Raw genomic sequence first — 15157 nt, 5'->3', positions numbered from 1 at the left:
AGTGAAAACAAACTTGTGCAGCCAATTCTTGTGTTTAAATATTGCAGTTGAATATTGCATAATCACTCCCCCTTAGATGGAGCATTTAACTCACAATTAAAAGGCTCAAATGACCTCGTAATTCTAATATGTACATCTATATTTTCTGTCTTGCTATGTTTAAATATAAGCCAGCCATTTATTTACACCTGCATGGGTGGTGTCGCAGGTGTAAACAGAGGTGAGGTTGACAGAGTATACATAATACTAAAGATTCAGAAGGGGTTTAGTAAACATTTTTGTGAAGTTTTTGATGAGTCTTATAAATTAATTTGATCCTTACATGGTGGGTTACAGTTTTTGTTTGTAGCGGTAGTTGTAGATATTCCTGTAAACTGCACACCAGTAGCTGGGAATCATCTGGATTCTTTTGTGCAACATCCAGGCTTGGATTTCTTTAAAAGCCTATTTTGCAACTTGTTTATTACCGGAATTTTACTTTGAAACCTACTGTGTAAACGCATCAGGATCCTGCAACAGTGGATTTGGGAACATCTGCTGAGTCACTGCTTCCTCTAAACGCCTTGCTTTCGTTTTCCATTTCCTTTAAATCATTTTTTTCTCTTTGTTACCAGCAGGTGTCACTGCTGCTAGCCAAAAAACAATGACTGCCTCCTAAACTCTGGGTGGAGAAAAAAAAGCTGTCAAAACACACGGTTGATCACGTCATCTTTCAGGGGGGAGAAGCTACCAAACGTGCAGAGGTTATTGTTGAGCCAAATGAGAAATTCCCACTTTTCTTTTTGTGTGAAGGAAGTGGCATTAGACGTTGATGCAACCAGGAGAAAGATTAAAAGTGTTGCGTCCGCCTGCTGCTTGGAATGTATTTGGTTTTCAAATAGTTTTGCATGAGATCCGAAACGAGAATCCGAAAGCGAAAAGACGTGAGCTCAGATTATCTCATGGAGAGAGAGAGGGGAAAAAAAAGGTTATGCATCAGGTCTACTGTGAGCTGAAGGCGTTGTAATAGTCAATTCAATTACAAACTTCAATGCTCTAAAACCTGCAGCTGCTGCAGGAGGGAGCAGGAAGGGGGGTTTCCCTCAGGAGAGGCGACGCGACGCTCGGGGGATTTCCGCGAAGCGCGGCGGGCCAATCAGAGCAGCACACTAAACTTCATCTCTGGCGGCGTTGCTCACTTCTTCAAGGCTCTTCTACACCTCCGCGGTGCTCAGACTTCGGGCTGGTGACTAGACTGAAACCCTCACTGACAGGTTCCTGATCGAGAGGAGAGGAGAGTTTCCTGGACTCATCCGGGTTGAACCGGACTCGAGCGCGCGACGGCCGACTTCAGGGTCTTCACCTTCCTCTCATGAGATGAAAGATATGGACTTCTTCAAAGGTAGGGGGGGTTAAATGTGTTCTTTTCCGCTTGTCGCCGTCTAAATCCCCGTTGTCCTCCTCGTACATGTAATTCTATTAAGATTGTCGTTATTTTTCACAGCCGAGGAGCCAACACCCAATTCAGGGATCAACGCGTTTTCGCACAGTTGTACTCCCAATGGCGAACTCGGTGAGTTTTATTTCTGATGCTTTTTACGCTCTGACTACACAGAGGCATGGCAGACCTTGTTACGCTTCGTTGTGTCCCGACTTGACCTGAGCCAACAGTCGGAGTAAACCATGACTCACCGATCTCCTGCCTATCTTTTTATCTAATCTGAGCGTGAACGGAGGAGGAGAGAGTACGTTTAAAAACGAGCCAGTTCTCGAAAATGTGCATATTGATTTTTTATTTATTTATTTATTTATTTTTTTTGCAATAACATTTTTTGTAGCCGTAAGATATCCATATTACTCCAATATTTGCCCATCTTTCAAAAAAAACAAATAAATAAATAAATAAAAAATCAGATTGAATAAGTTTAGGTTGAGGTCTTTCCCGTGTGCTTTGTTTACCTTTCTGCATCTTGAACGCAGGAAGCCGCTTTGCCACACATGTCAGACCTCATCCAATCAGAAAACCTGAGGCCACAGCTTAACTCTTTGCCCTGTACACTTATGTGTGGTGTAAAACCAACACTCTATACCACCCTGAAAACACGGTGACACATGGTGGTGGCAGCATCATGCATTAAGATGTTTGAGGCTTAACGCATGACAATTCAGAAAGAAAACGAGGTAGATGCTTCCAGCAGGACAACAACTTTGAACATCCAGTCAGAGAGAAACTAGAACAGTTTTACCATGATGTCTAGTCTAAATCTAAGTGGCAACCTGTGTGGTCTCTCTGTTGTCTGTCTGAGTAATGCTGTTTTGCAAACAGTGTAACTCTGGATATGAGCGACACACACATCGCATAAAACCCAATGAAAAGCCTTGAAGTTTGTGGTTGTTATGTGATCAAATGTGGAAAAGTTCAAGGGATAAAAGCACTTCTAGCAATAAAGTAGCCTTTCCCGTGGCATACTAATTAGCGTGAAGAAACCTTGATACACACCAGAAAGCACTTTTTTTTTGTAGCCTGTTGTTTACGCCATTGGCCCTCATCCCTTATAAATGTGATTAGATGAAATAAACCCCTCAATTCTCAAACCAAAGTGTTTAGTGAGTGGATTATAACACGCAAAGTCTGGGCTCCTCAATTTCTTTTTTTCTTGGCACACAGACCTAATCACAGAAATCATCAATGGCTGCGACGAACAGCAGAACGGCTCCCTTTCTGCCCCACTTCCTCTTCCTCCTCCTCCAGACCGCTACTGGAGGACGATGGAGGATGAAGACGTCCTTAACCGGGACGGCTTCGCCCTCCTGCAGAACCTCCAACCGACGTCCAAACCCGTGCTGGTACCCAGAGGCACTGCAGTGAGTAACGCTTTTGTTGCTTTACTGAAAAGTGCTCACCTTCTTGAGTCCTGGTCTACCTCTTGTTAGAGTTTTTTTTTAAATAATTATTATATACAAAAAGCTGAACTAGAAAAAAAGGGGCTTATTTGCATTGGTTTTAAAACATGCCAAAACAAAGTGGGCCCAAATTTCTTGCCGCTGTTTTAAGTCAGGCTGTTGCCTCGCACTGCTAGGCCTGTCACAAGAACCAATAAATCAATTGATCGTGTGAAAAATGAAAACAAACTCAATCATTTCCATTGGCATGATTTATCGTTTTTTTCCCTTTATTTCTGCCAAAAACTAAATGATAAGTCTTAAGTCTGGCACGCTGATTTTTAGAAGGACAATTTTGTTTAGAGATTTTATAATTCCTTTTATTTTTTGTTTTGCTTATTTATTTTTGATATTTAAAATGTCTTCCAGCTCCAGTGTTAAATGTTCATCAATATTTAAAGTTCACTGATCTTTGAGAATTTGGTCTTGCATTATTATTTTGCCATTAGGTTGTATTATCTAAAAATGGTCAAAACGGCAGTATTGTTGTTTATCCCAATAATTTCTGGAACAATTTATCAACATTTGTTATCGTGACTGGCCTACGCTGTAGCAACAGTTGGAGGAAACTCCTTTCTGCATGGCGTTTGCTAATTGATTACTCTAAACTGGCCTTGGCTGTGAGTGTGTCTTCATGGTTGCGTGTTTCTCTGTTGCCCTGTGATGAACTGGTGACCTCTCCAGGGTGAACCCTGCTCCTCTCCCAACGAGGAGAGGAGCAGGGCTTATCTTTGACCCTGCAAAGATAAGCCAGCGGATGGCTGTGGAGTCTTTCGTGCTCGTTTCTTAAATGTTCTTACAATAAACCGTATGAAATGTCCTTTTCTAAACTAAAGTCTAGAGCAAAAAGCTAATAAAATAAATGTAAATCCAGCCATTCGACCTTAGCGACGCTTTAGTAAGGCACCTCTGCTTCCAGCTGAATTCAGGGAAAATTAGCTAGTAAGGTGACACAGGAGGGAGTTGGATGAATTTGATTGGAGAAATTTAATCCGTTGAACTTCTTGAACCCGTGAAAATAAAGACCTGCAGACCATAGACAGTGTTTGTATGGCTTAAACATTGTTTTAGTTCAGGACCTAATGGTCAAATATTGAATTTAGGCTAATCAATTTGGTTTGTAAATGCCTGATTGGTGGTTATAAGCATGAATAAATGTGTTTGAAGCCGTATTTTTCTATCATTTAAGGTATATTACTACTTTTTGACAAATTGGCACACAATTTGAGGATGTCGCTGTCTTTTGTTTAACGTTTGTCGCAGTATTAGTCACCGTGTGATTCAGCCCGGGTTGCTTCTGGTAATCCGCCTCTTTTTGTGACGGCTGCTGCTGTTTTCCTGACAGTCTGTCGACAGAGGACCAAAAAGCCGGTTCACAGGCTTGCAGACGGTTGCAGGTTTCTGTTATTCCCCCCCCCCCCGATCAGCAGCTGGGCAGCACTGCAGGTCAAACTATTATCAGAAAGCACGTGACTTCCAGATCAGAGATGTTGCAATCTGATAAGGCTGCGGTGATGCTGCAGCCTGCACAGGCAGGCCCGAGCTGAAGGGCAGCAGAGGAGAAGTGGTTTCAGCCTGTTTTCGGGTTATCTGTGTGGGATTGTTGCTGTGAGCGACTCTCGGTGTCTGAGATGCGCTCTCCCAGCATGCCTTTCTACAGAGAAAGAAAGGGGGCGCGACGTCATCTTGGAAAATGTGTAATCGGACTCCTGTTTGCTGTCTTTTCTGATTACAAGCCAAACCCACTGAAGGTTAAAGGTTGCATTTCTTTTCTTTTCTTTTTTTCCCACTTCTCAGCGTCTCCTCCTGCTATTGGTGAATCAGCAGAGCAGACTTCCTGTTCCTTCTTCGGCGCTCCTTGCTTCTTTTGTTTGTGTGAGTGTCTTACAGTGAGCGGGTCCTCTTGGCAGACGTATGTGGCTCCGGAGGATGTCGAGAGGGATGACCTCACGCCTGCCGGGGCGCCACCCTGATCTCTGAGGCGACACTTTAACCAGCTCCCGGGCCGATTAACGGCTAGTCTTTTAGCTCTTTGTTCCCTGACGGTTTGTTGTTGGATCGGCGGAGTTTGGCAAAGTTCTGTTTGGATTGTGTTGGAGCCTCGACTTTTGCAGAAATGAATAACTAAGGAGAGGGAGAGAGAGAGAAAGCAAAAGTGGCAGAAATGACAAATTAAAAAGTACGAGTGGGAAACGGAAAGGCTTGGTGGTCTGTGGTGTAACGGAAAAAAATAGACATCAGATGTGTGTGTCTGATGTCGGAGGGGGGAGGAGGAGTCAGGGAGCACATGCTGAACGCTGTGCGGTGATGGAAAGCACATGTACAGGGGAATAAACAAGCAGGCTGCTGCTGGACCTCGCGGATAGACTTTCTGTTGCTTTTCTCAGTCGACGAAACGATGCTCTAGATGTAAACTGTTGGAGTTGAGCTTGCAGTAGTTCTCATCCGAGGGGTTAGAAGATGCTTGCAGACCTGACCCTGAGTTCTCCCACCAACTTGTGTTATATACTCTGTTGTGTAAAAGTAGCCTGGATGACACTTTTATAGGTTTGTGGTGTGAATTAATGACATAATACAGGAAGTTCAAAGACTTGAAGTAGGCTCTTTTAGACATGGGAATTTTTGGGTCAGGATTTTACTGAAACAGAAAACATGTTCTGGTTTTGCTTGATCATTCATATCTATTACAGAGTCTATTCAAATTGTGGTCATTTTTATCAGCTACTTTAGTCTTTGTTTTCTTTTTTTGCTCACTCATTTCTTCCAAATCAGCGAGATCTGCCAAGTCTGCAGGATTTGAAGAGCTGGCAGATCTTTTATTTTATTTATAAATTTATGAACAAAGTGTCATAGCTGCAAGAAACTTAGCCGATGCCCAGAGATGTACGAAGCTACTCGAAAGAAAATGACGTCAAGGCATGTGTGAAGGAGAGAGAGCAAGACTTTCAGTAGATAATAGGAAGGCTGAATGTACAGAATGTTTATTTTATTAACACTAATGGTGCTAATTGATAAAATAAGATTATTGCAAACAAAATTGGGATCTGCAAAAGAAAAGGGTCTTGTATGTTTCTTTGATTTAAGAAATATTTACAAAGCCCTAAATGTTTATTAGTTTAATTTAGTGAGTTTGTTTTTTGTGCAGTCCTAGCAATTAGAACAAGATAAGAGTCAATTTAATAAAAAATAAAAAAAAAAATGCTTATTTTGTCTTTAAAGCAGGTCACCAGAAGAAAAAGCTAAGAATGTTGTTTTTTTGTTGAATGTTTTTTAATGTCTTGTCTGTATCAAGACATTAATTTTGCGGACCGCATTATCAATCTCGAGGGCTGCAAAAGGCCCTAGAACCTCAACTTGAACACTTCTGCTGTAAGAATGTTGTTACTGCAAATAAGAATTTATTCTGAACAGCAGGTTAAATAAAGGTTAAATTAATAAAAGTATCAAGTTAGTTAAAGCAAACCAGAGTTTATTGAGCAGAAAGAAAAAGGTTTAAATGTTTTTAACTGTTCTTAATCCCGCCTCCCCCAGCCTAACCCCGCTCCACTGCGAGAGATGGCGTCTGGTCATCCTGCCCACAAACCCATGGGCTCCGCAGGAAGAGGTCGAGGCCCGTCCTGCTCACTGACCCCCAAAGGCGGCGTTCCCTCCCAAGGCCTGCAGAGCAACGGCAACATGCTGGAGCGGATCCTGGAGAAGCCCAAGCTGGTGGTGGTGGAGGAGCCCAAGGACCGGGGAATGAGGTTCCGCTACGAATGTGAGGGTCGCTCGGCCGGCAGCATCCTGGGGGCGTCCAGCACCGACAACAACAAGACGCAGCCCACCATAGAGGTACACGCTTGATTTCGGTTTCCTTACTGAGGGGAGTTTACGAGCCCTCGGCGACGGTTAGAGGTGCTAACCACAACTGAAGCTGTTTGTTAGGAGCCCCTGCTCAGGCAGGGTGTGGAAATAGGGGGGCGGAGCCAGGAGGCTGCGGTCGGCAGACATCGATTAGAAAGTCCCCGCAAATCCAAACCATCTCTGTGGTCAGGCCCTCGAGGTTTATCCCCTTCCCTTCTACAAACAAACGCCACAGACAGCCTCACCCCATGCGACCTTTTTGAAAAAAAAATAAATAAAGAAAAGAAAACGCAGCTTTAAAAACGACAGTGAAAGGTGGAGTGTGAGAGAAGAAAGGATGTAGAACTGCGTCAAAACCGGATAAACAGGTTGTTATGATAATAGGTGCAAAAAACAAAAGACTATTTAAAGTTAGCCAAGCTCTGTTAAAGCTGGAGTTACTATAATATTTGTTGCAATAGCTTAACATCACAATGAACACAGGAGGAGAATCAAGACTGAAGTTTTCAGTTTCAGTGGAGGGAAAAAAAAAATCCCACAATGCTTTATTTTGTTTATTTTTTATGAAATCCTTGCTGCTGTGCCCCATTTTTCCAACAAGACAACCATTAATCTTCTGCTATGTTTTAAAGAAGAAAAATTCAGATAGGAATCTTTGACTATCTCTCTGTGTCAAACTCAAGGCCCGGGGGCCAAATCTGGCCCGCCATGGCTTTTTATGTGGCCCTTTAAACCCAAATTACATCAATAAGTCCTTCCAGTTTTTCACAAATCTGCATAATTCACACAAAATCAACAAATCTCCCAAAAAAAATTTTTCTGATTTTATTGCAGTTTTTTTCAAAACCGGTCAAAAACATTGAGTTTAAATGACTCAGCCTTACTTGATGTCAAGTTATAGTCCATAATAAAAAGTCACATTTAACACCATACATTAGCAAAAATATAAAAACTCCTTACAAACATTTTCAAATTGGCACAAAATCTGTCATTTTGACTGCAAAAAAAAAACACAAAAAAAAGACAAAATCCTGGAGGAACCACTATTTATTAATATGTCAACAGTCTATTTGGTTTTATCGATATTTCCTGGCACAACCGGCCCTTTAAGAACATTCAGATTTTTGATATGACCCAAAACAAAAATGAGTTTGACAGCCCTGCTTTAGATCTGCAGAATGAGCTGGTATTTCACAGAGTTTATGGCACAATTTACTTTGACAAGGTTCCTTTAGGGGAGAAACGGACCAATTCTCTCTACTGTAGTGAACAGAGGGCAAAAAAAATGCTTTTTACATTAAATCCACTTGGAGTTTTTGCAAAAAAGACTCCAGATGGAGACTGAGAAATATATAATTCTTTTTTTTCTTTTTTACCTCCCTTATCATGCAGCTATCTGTTGTTTTTTTGTTTTTTTTTTGTGCAAAATAAAATGGATTCTTAATCAGCATTCAATGTTTTTGCATTTCAAATAACAATTTAAAAAAAATAAATAAATTTTCGTGGTCTGTACTTTTAACTTGCTGATTTTGGTTCATGTGACAAAAAGTTTGGACACCTGTCAAATGTAAAAATACCAAAGTATGTGCTCTGAAATAACTCTCTAATTCTACCTCAATTGTGGGGCTTGTACTCTAATCAAAGAAGTTTGGATTTTTCTATCTTTTTTTTTTTTAGCTAACGATAAAATTATTTCTAATTATTTTACTTCACCAGTAAATGTGTCCATCGCTGTTCTTGACTGCTCCTTCTGTCTCTTTCAGATTCAGGGTCCTATTGACCACATAAAGAAGGTCACAGTGACCGTTTCTTTGGTCACCAAAGACTATCCCCACCGGCCTCACCCGCACTGCCTTGTGGGTAAAGACTGTGAAGCTGGCTCAGGAATCTGTGTGGTCGGCTTCAACCCTCACACCACCCGACGTCACAGGTAAGCGTCCTTAAAAGCACTAAATATTTATTTCTCGTTAGCCATTCCAAATGGACATCAGGGTTTCATTCCCCTTATTATTTAGATTTTTTTAAACAATCGTTTTTGTTTGAAATTTGCAGCTTTGCTAATCTCGGCATCCAGTGTGTGAGAAGGAGAGAGCTGGACGTGTCGCTGCAGAAAAGGAGAAACCAAAATATCGACCCTTTTAAAAGTGAGCATCACACACTCACACACACACACACACACACATAAATACATACATGACTGTATTTCATTCATTTGTAAATGAGAATGAAATACCATTACAAATGTTGTCGTAAATCTTTAATCAGACAATACATTCAGCGTTTTTCCTCTCCTGCAGCTGGTAACACTAAAGGGATCGAGGACATGGACATGAACGCGGTGCGTTTGTGTTTCGAGTGTGTGCTCGAGTGGGACGACGGCAGGAAGGACTCGCTCTGCCCGGTCATCTCCAAGCCGATCTACGACAAGAGTAAGAGATCATCACCAAGCACTTAGAAATGACTCTCTCTCTCTCTCTACGTGAGCTGCGTTCACGCTCCGCTCTGTGCTCTTCCAAAGAGGCCACGACCACGTCGGAGCTGAAGATCTGCCAGCTGAACCTGAACAAAGGGTCCTGCAGAGGCAAGACGGAGATCTACATGCTGTGCGACAAAGTGCAGAAAGGTAACGGAGGCTTTCATTTCCACTCATAAACTTTTCATTAGTGGGGGGAGAAATGTGGATATGGTACAACAACTATGTTAGTTAGGTTCTGCAGGCTTGCAACCAACGATATTTATTGCAATTGGTTATTCTGTTGATTACTCTGACAATTAATCAATTAATTGGATAAAAAAATTTCAACTATCTGAAGGTTTTTGTTTATAACAATTTAGGTCTTTTTTTAAAAACTATATTAGAAAAACATTAAAAGGTACCAATGAAGAAATTCAATTTCATTCAAATCCATTTTGTAGAAGAAAAACATTGTATTGCCTAAAATGCAATAGCGTTGCTTTCCTTTAGTGACTGCTTGATCATTTAAAGATTTGTTGATTCATTTTTGTGTTACTAAAAATGGATGCATTTTGTGCTATTTAATGATTAACAACTAGATGACAAAAGGTGCTTACTAGGAAATTTAGATTTTTACAGAATCTGAATGAAGCTAAAACTATATGATTGAAGCAGGTCTGGGTTGAACATATTTACAGGTTTTTCAACTTGGATGCAAATTGTACATATTTTTGTACAGTTTTGACTTAATTACTGCTCTGAATATATTGTTCCTTAAACAAATTGTCTTTTTCTGAGGCCGTATGCTCCAGATAATGACTCATTTGTAACTAAACTAGTTGAAGATTGTTCAAGTAATCAGTTAATCCGACTAATCCTTTCAGTTTGTTGCTGCTTGGATTGCAAGTGTGACGCTATCATAAGTTATTATTTAAAATGAGATGCTTTTCTTTCTTTATTCCCATTTTTTGGACAGAACCCCCCCTCCACCCCCCACAAAGTTTCTGCTTGTTCAATTTAAAGAATAAAAATGTGCAGAATTAAGTCCGACATTGTTGCTGGGAACAATCTGTTCTTTCTCCACTAATCGCCAGACGACATAGAGATCCTGTTCAGGCACGGCTCGTGGAAGGCGAACGGCGAGTTCGCTCAGACAGACGTCCACCGGCAGATAGCCATCGTGTTTAAGACGCCGCCCTACCAGGACCAAGACATCACGGAGGAGGTGGAGGTCAGCGTCTTGCTGCGCCGCGTCTCGGACCAGATGGAGAGCGAGCCCGTCTCCTTCACGTACTTGCCGCACAATCCCGGTCAGTCGGGGCTGCCGCCGCGTGTCGGTCCAACTTTAACCAGAGAACAGGTAGAGCGGGTTGAAGAGCCGCAGTGTGCTAATCCGGGCACGGCCGCTTTGTGTTTCAGATCCGTATGAAGTGAAGCGAAAGAGAGCCACGATTAAACGGGACGTTAGTGCGACAGGTGAGACTTCTGCTTTCACTCTGATGTTTACCTTTAAGACGTGACTCATGAATTAGACCAACAGTGCTTCGGTTTCTGTTAAAGCCGAGCAAACCTTCTGAGTAGAGAGGTCTGAATGTGAATGTATGAGCCATTCACAATCTCTTGCTGTTCTGCTTTTATTTTTTATTTTTCCCCTTTTTAAATAACCGACTGGCCGTGATACCTGCTTACTGTAAACAAAAGAAATCCCCGTCCCTTTTGTTAGTTTTACAGCTTCAGCAAATCTACAAAACCACATCCTCAAAAAATGGCCATGGGAGGAAGAAGGGCAGCGATTATCTGGCTCATTTTAGACATGACCAGAAGATGTAAACGATAAACAGAGAGCGGCTTTAATAATAATAATAGTAATAATATTCAAATGGCCGTCGTTTTCATGGAAGTTATGCTGATGATTGTAAACAAAAGGGGATTATAATCTAGGTTAAATTTATTAAATTCTATACTTAAAAACAGAATTTAATAAATATTTATTTATTTATCTAAATAAAAAATTATATATATTTTTTTTCTGGTCATTTACTGCAATTCTCACCAAAGTTCACCAGTTTATACCAGGTGAACTTTTCCCAAATGATCTCTGACCCCTAATCAAACCAACGTCTTTTTCGAACATTTTTAGTAATATTGTTGTTTAAAATTATGACAAAAATAAAGAGAAAAAAAACTAGGTTAGGCCTGATAATTTGTATTATTTAGGTAACTTAATAACCTAACAGAACAAATTCCCTCAAATGGAAATTTAACTAAACGTACTATGACCTAGTTTGAAGACTTAAAAGTTTTCTAAAGTTTAGATTTTTTTTCTCAACACTGTGGACGCCTTGCAAAAACATTTGCTTGTCTGGAGGTGCTATTTTTCTGCACATTTCCTTACAGTAATGAACAATGACTTAACCAGCCATCATACATCATCACGCTAGCTAAAAGCTAAAAGCGGGAAAAGCCAAATGTTGACACGAGGTTTGCCTTCCGTTCTCAAATAAACACCAAGGATGGATGTTTACACTCACCTTATTCATATTCGTTGCATTCAGCCGTAACGGTGAACCAGATGGGATTACACAAGAACTGGGTCCACATGCCTTTATTATTTTACAGACGCACCACAAAGGAGCCTTTTCTGTTTGGTCGTTATTATGGCTCGCTGAGAAACCTCAATGAGAAAGTATGAAGCATAAAAACCTTATTTTTAAGATGGCTTGTTTTTATTTACAACATCACCACTCACAGCTGATCCATTACTATTTGAAACGTTTTTTTTTTGTTGTTGTTTTTTTAAATGAATAAAACCAGTATAACTTTCTGCTCCTCCTACATTTCATGTGATGAGTGAATCACATGAAAATGTGACATTTGCATGATCTGCTTCATCAGGCCGCTGTAATGCACAGAAACCTGATAGAAGAAGTAGGAAATTGCCCCTGAGCCACATGTCAGGCAAACTTTTCAAAGACTTGCATGGTATCACACACTAGTGGAAAAAATTAAGAATTTAAAGAATTATCTTTTCCATGTTTGTCTGGAAGATATTCTGCTAAATTAAACCAGTTTCAATATGACACGTATTTCTTAGTTTACATATTTGATGGCAGCATTTCTTTCTGATCCTTGTCATTTTTTTTAGTTCACAGTCTTGTCTTGACTAATTTGGGTAAACAGCATAGCAACTGTTAGTTACACAGCTAAAAAAAAAAAGTCTTCCTGTCTTTCTATTTATTTATTTATAAGAAAATAAGTTGCTGTTGTCAGCGTAAATTGTTGGGGAAATTCTTCGTAAAGCATCCGAAATGATCTTGTAACTGTGAAATCTACCAAACCCTTCTGCCGCTAATGCTAATTTATAAGTAGATTCATGCTTTATGTACGCAAAACATTAAAAGAACTGACATCAAACAACTTAGTTTAACTTAAGTTTACTGTTTTAGAGAAATTATGTCAAAAACACCTGATGGTGACATTTCTAAACTGTCTTTACCGGCTTCTGTTAGCAGCTAGTGCTAACAGAAGCCGGCTAACGGTAACAGCTTGTCTGTATATTTTCTGTATTTTAAATATATCTTCTTTGTGTCAAATTTTCTATGTTTCTAAATATATTTTACTCTGTGGCAGTTAAGAGGCTAAATGCGTCACTCAAAGTGTAAAATAAACCAACTTTTCACCACTCACTCGTCCTTCCTGTTCTTTGCTAAAGTTTGTTGTTGGTCCTCGCTAAAGCACAGAGATCCCTTTTTTTTTTTTTTTTTTTTTTTTTTTTTTTTATACCGATTTATGAAGAGTTATTGTAAGTGCCAAATAACTTTTAGTACTTTAAATGTTAGCCCAAAATCTAGCCTAATGAAGAGCGATCTTGTTTTCCCCTCAAAAATACTCTAAATTAGACCTAAAGAAGACCAGAGCAGTAGACTCTCCACTAGCTTCCATAACTAGCTCCATCTGTATGCTACGCTAGACGCTAACAAAGGTCGTTAAAGAAAGTTTAATCAGTAATGTCTCGGGTAATGTAGTAAAATTAACTAATTAGATATCAGAAATATTTGTTTACGTACTTTTTAAAATTTCCTATGTACGTCTTTGTATTTAAAATCAATCAAGTTTATTTGTTTAGCACATTTCAGCAACAAGGCAGTTTATATAGATACATTGATCAATGTTTTACTTATTGTTGAAAGCAACTCTATAAACAATGTGGGTTTTTAAAAGTGCAATGATTCTTCTGGCAGGAGGCAAATGATCCTCTTAATTTGTAGCAGCCATATTGGATATTTGTTTCTATATTCCCAACTGTAAACTCTGAGAATCTGAGTAGAAATGGATTAAAGATAAATAAAAATTTAGCCAAAATATGCCCATCAAGAACACAGGGAATTTACTTTTGGATTTTTGGCTCCAATACCAGCCCAATGATGTGAATATAACTTTGAACAAAGAGAGGAAGCCAGAGTACCCAGAGAAAACCCATGCATGCAAAGGAGAAAATTCAAACTCTATGCAAAAAGACCTCGGATTCAAACCCAGGACCTTCTTGCTTGAAGGCAAAAGTCCAACCAGTTGCACCACATTTAAGCCAAAGAAGCAGTCATGTCATATTGCCTGAATGGAGACATATATATATTTTGTTATGCATTTTTCTTCTCTGTAGTACAACATGTGGGTTTTTTTGTTTTTCTTTCTGCAGAGCCAGCACCATCTTCAAAACAGACCTTCAACTTCATGGAGACACAAAATGTGATGTCATCGGACGACAGCCACCTGGGCCTTCTGTCTTCTCCTGGATCGGGCATGATGGACCCCAGCGTCCTTGACGAGCAGGCCGTGCTCGACTTGATTCAGTTTTTGACCGACCAGAACTTGCCAGGCGACACCGCCGCAGACGCCAACGTTTTCCCCAATCTGAATGTGAATTTAAACGCAAACTACAACCACCTTCCACCGGACTTTTCCCAGTTTAACGACTTCCAGTTTAATATGCTCGTCACTGACAGCCAGATGGCACAGTCAGAGCAGCAGGACAGTGTCATGCAGGTGAAAACAGAGGAGGAGCTATGAGGTTGGGGCAGCACACTTTTCTCCTCTCAAGTCGTTTCTGGATCTCATATTAGGATTCATTTCGGTACGAATCGGATGAGGTCAGATCAGATTCTCCGAAACCACCAGGAAGCAAGATGCGTCGTTTCCTACAGCTGCTTGCACTGTGCAATGTAGTTTTAAACTGATTTTAGTTTCAGCACATCGGCTCTATTTATATTTTAAAAAGCCCACATATTTTAACTTTACATGGGTACCAGCCTTGCTGGACGAGGCTGATAAAACCTAAACCCTTCCTGTGAGTGCTGTAAGCATTACTTTTTAGAATTACGAGTCAGACTAAAGGAATTCAAAGCTACTCTTTTTAAACCCGCGAGCCATTCCACATCTTTTCCTTAGTAAATTGTGTATGAAAAAGCCCATATATTTTTTGGGAAAAAAACCTTCCTGCTAAATCTTGGATCACAAGATTTCACATCAAGTCTTAGCAGCTCCTGTCACTGTTCTCTTTAGATGTGGCCGCACTTGTTTAATTATTTACCTACATGTAATAGAAACCACCCCTCCTTCTATTCTTAGCGCAGCTTGTGTCGGTTCCTCTTGTCCCACAGTTTCGCTCCCGTGAGCTGAATTCACCTTCTGTCACATGTCCTACTCTGCCCCCTTGCTGTAGTGTAAATATGTGAAATAAAAATAAAATACAAGTGTGATTCCTTTGTCGTTACGTCCCTTGAATTTGACAGACGGTTGTTAAATGTTAACATTTAAATGTAAACTTTCCTAACCTAAAACAGACTGACTAGTTTTAATCTCGCTTCCCATTGATTAATATCTTTAATCTTCTTTTTTAAGGAGAAGCATTAATTACAGGGTAGAAACATGTGGCCTTTG

The 15157-nt window shown here is 40.2% G+C and overlaps 1 protein-coding gene across 2 annotated transcripts; it reads left to right on the top strand.

Moving 5' to 3' along the window:
- Positions 1 to 620: 620 nt before the first annotated feature.
- On the top strand, positions 621 to 14982 carry relb (v-rel avian reticuloendotheliosis viral oncogene homolog B). 2 transcript variants are annotated; one of them, XM_044120714.1, is made up of 11 exons: positions 621 to 1381; positions 1484 to 1552; positions 2648 to 2844; positions 6454 to 6753; positions 8529 to 8695; positions 8818 to 8909; positions 9063 to 9194; positions 9284 to 9388; positions 10315 to 10530; positions 10640 to 10696; positions 13917 to 14982. In XM_044120714.1, the coding sequence occupies exons 1-11, from the start codon at positions 1357 to 1359 to the stop codon at positions 14285 to 14287; spliced, it is 1731 nt and encodes a 576-aa protein (XP_043976649.1). In that variant the 5' UTR covers positions 621 to 1356; the 3' UTR covers positions 14288 to 14982. The 2 variants fall into 2 exon arrangements, with proteins under 2 accessions (XP_043976649.1, XP_043976650.1); XM_044120715.1 differs by lacking the exons at positions 621 to 1381; positions 1484 to 1552; positions 2648 to 2844 and adding an exon at positions 4711 to 4797.
- Positions 14983 to 15157: the final 175 nt, after the last annotated feature.

This window comes from Gambusia affinis, linkage group LG06 (assembly GCF_019740435.1).
Source record: "Gambusia affinis linkage group LG06, SWU_Gaff_1.0, whole genome shotgun sequence".
Classification (NCBI taxonomy): Eukaryota; Metazoa; Chordata; class Actinopteri; order Cyprinodontiformes; family Poeciliidae; genus Gambusia; species Gambusia affinis.
Note: the sequence above shows the minus strand (reverse complement) of the source record. Positions and strands in the feature narration are given on the sequence as shown.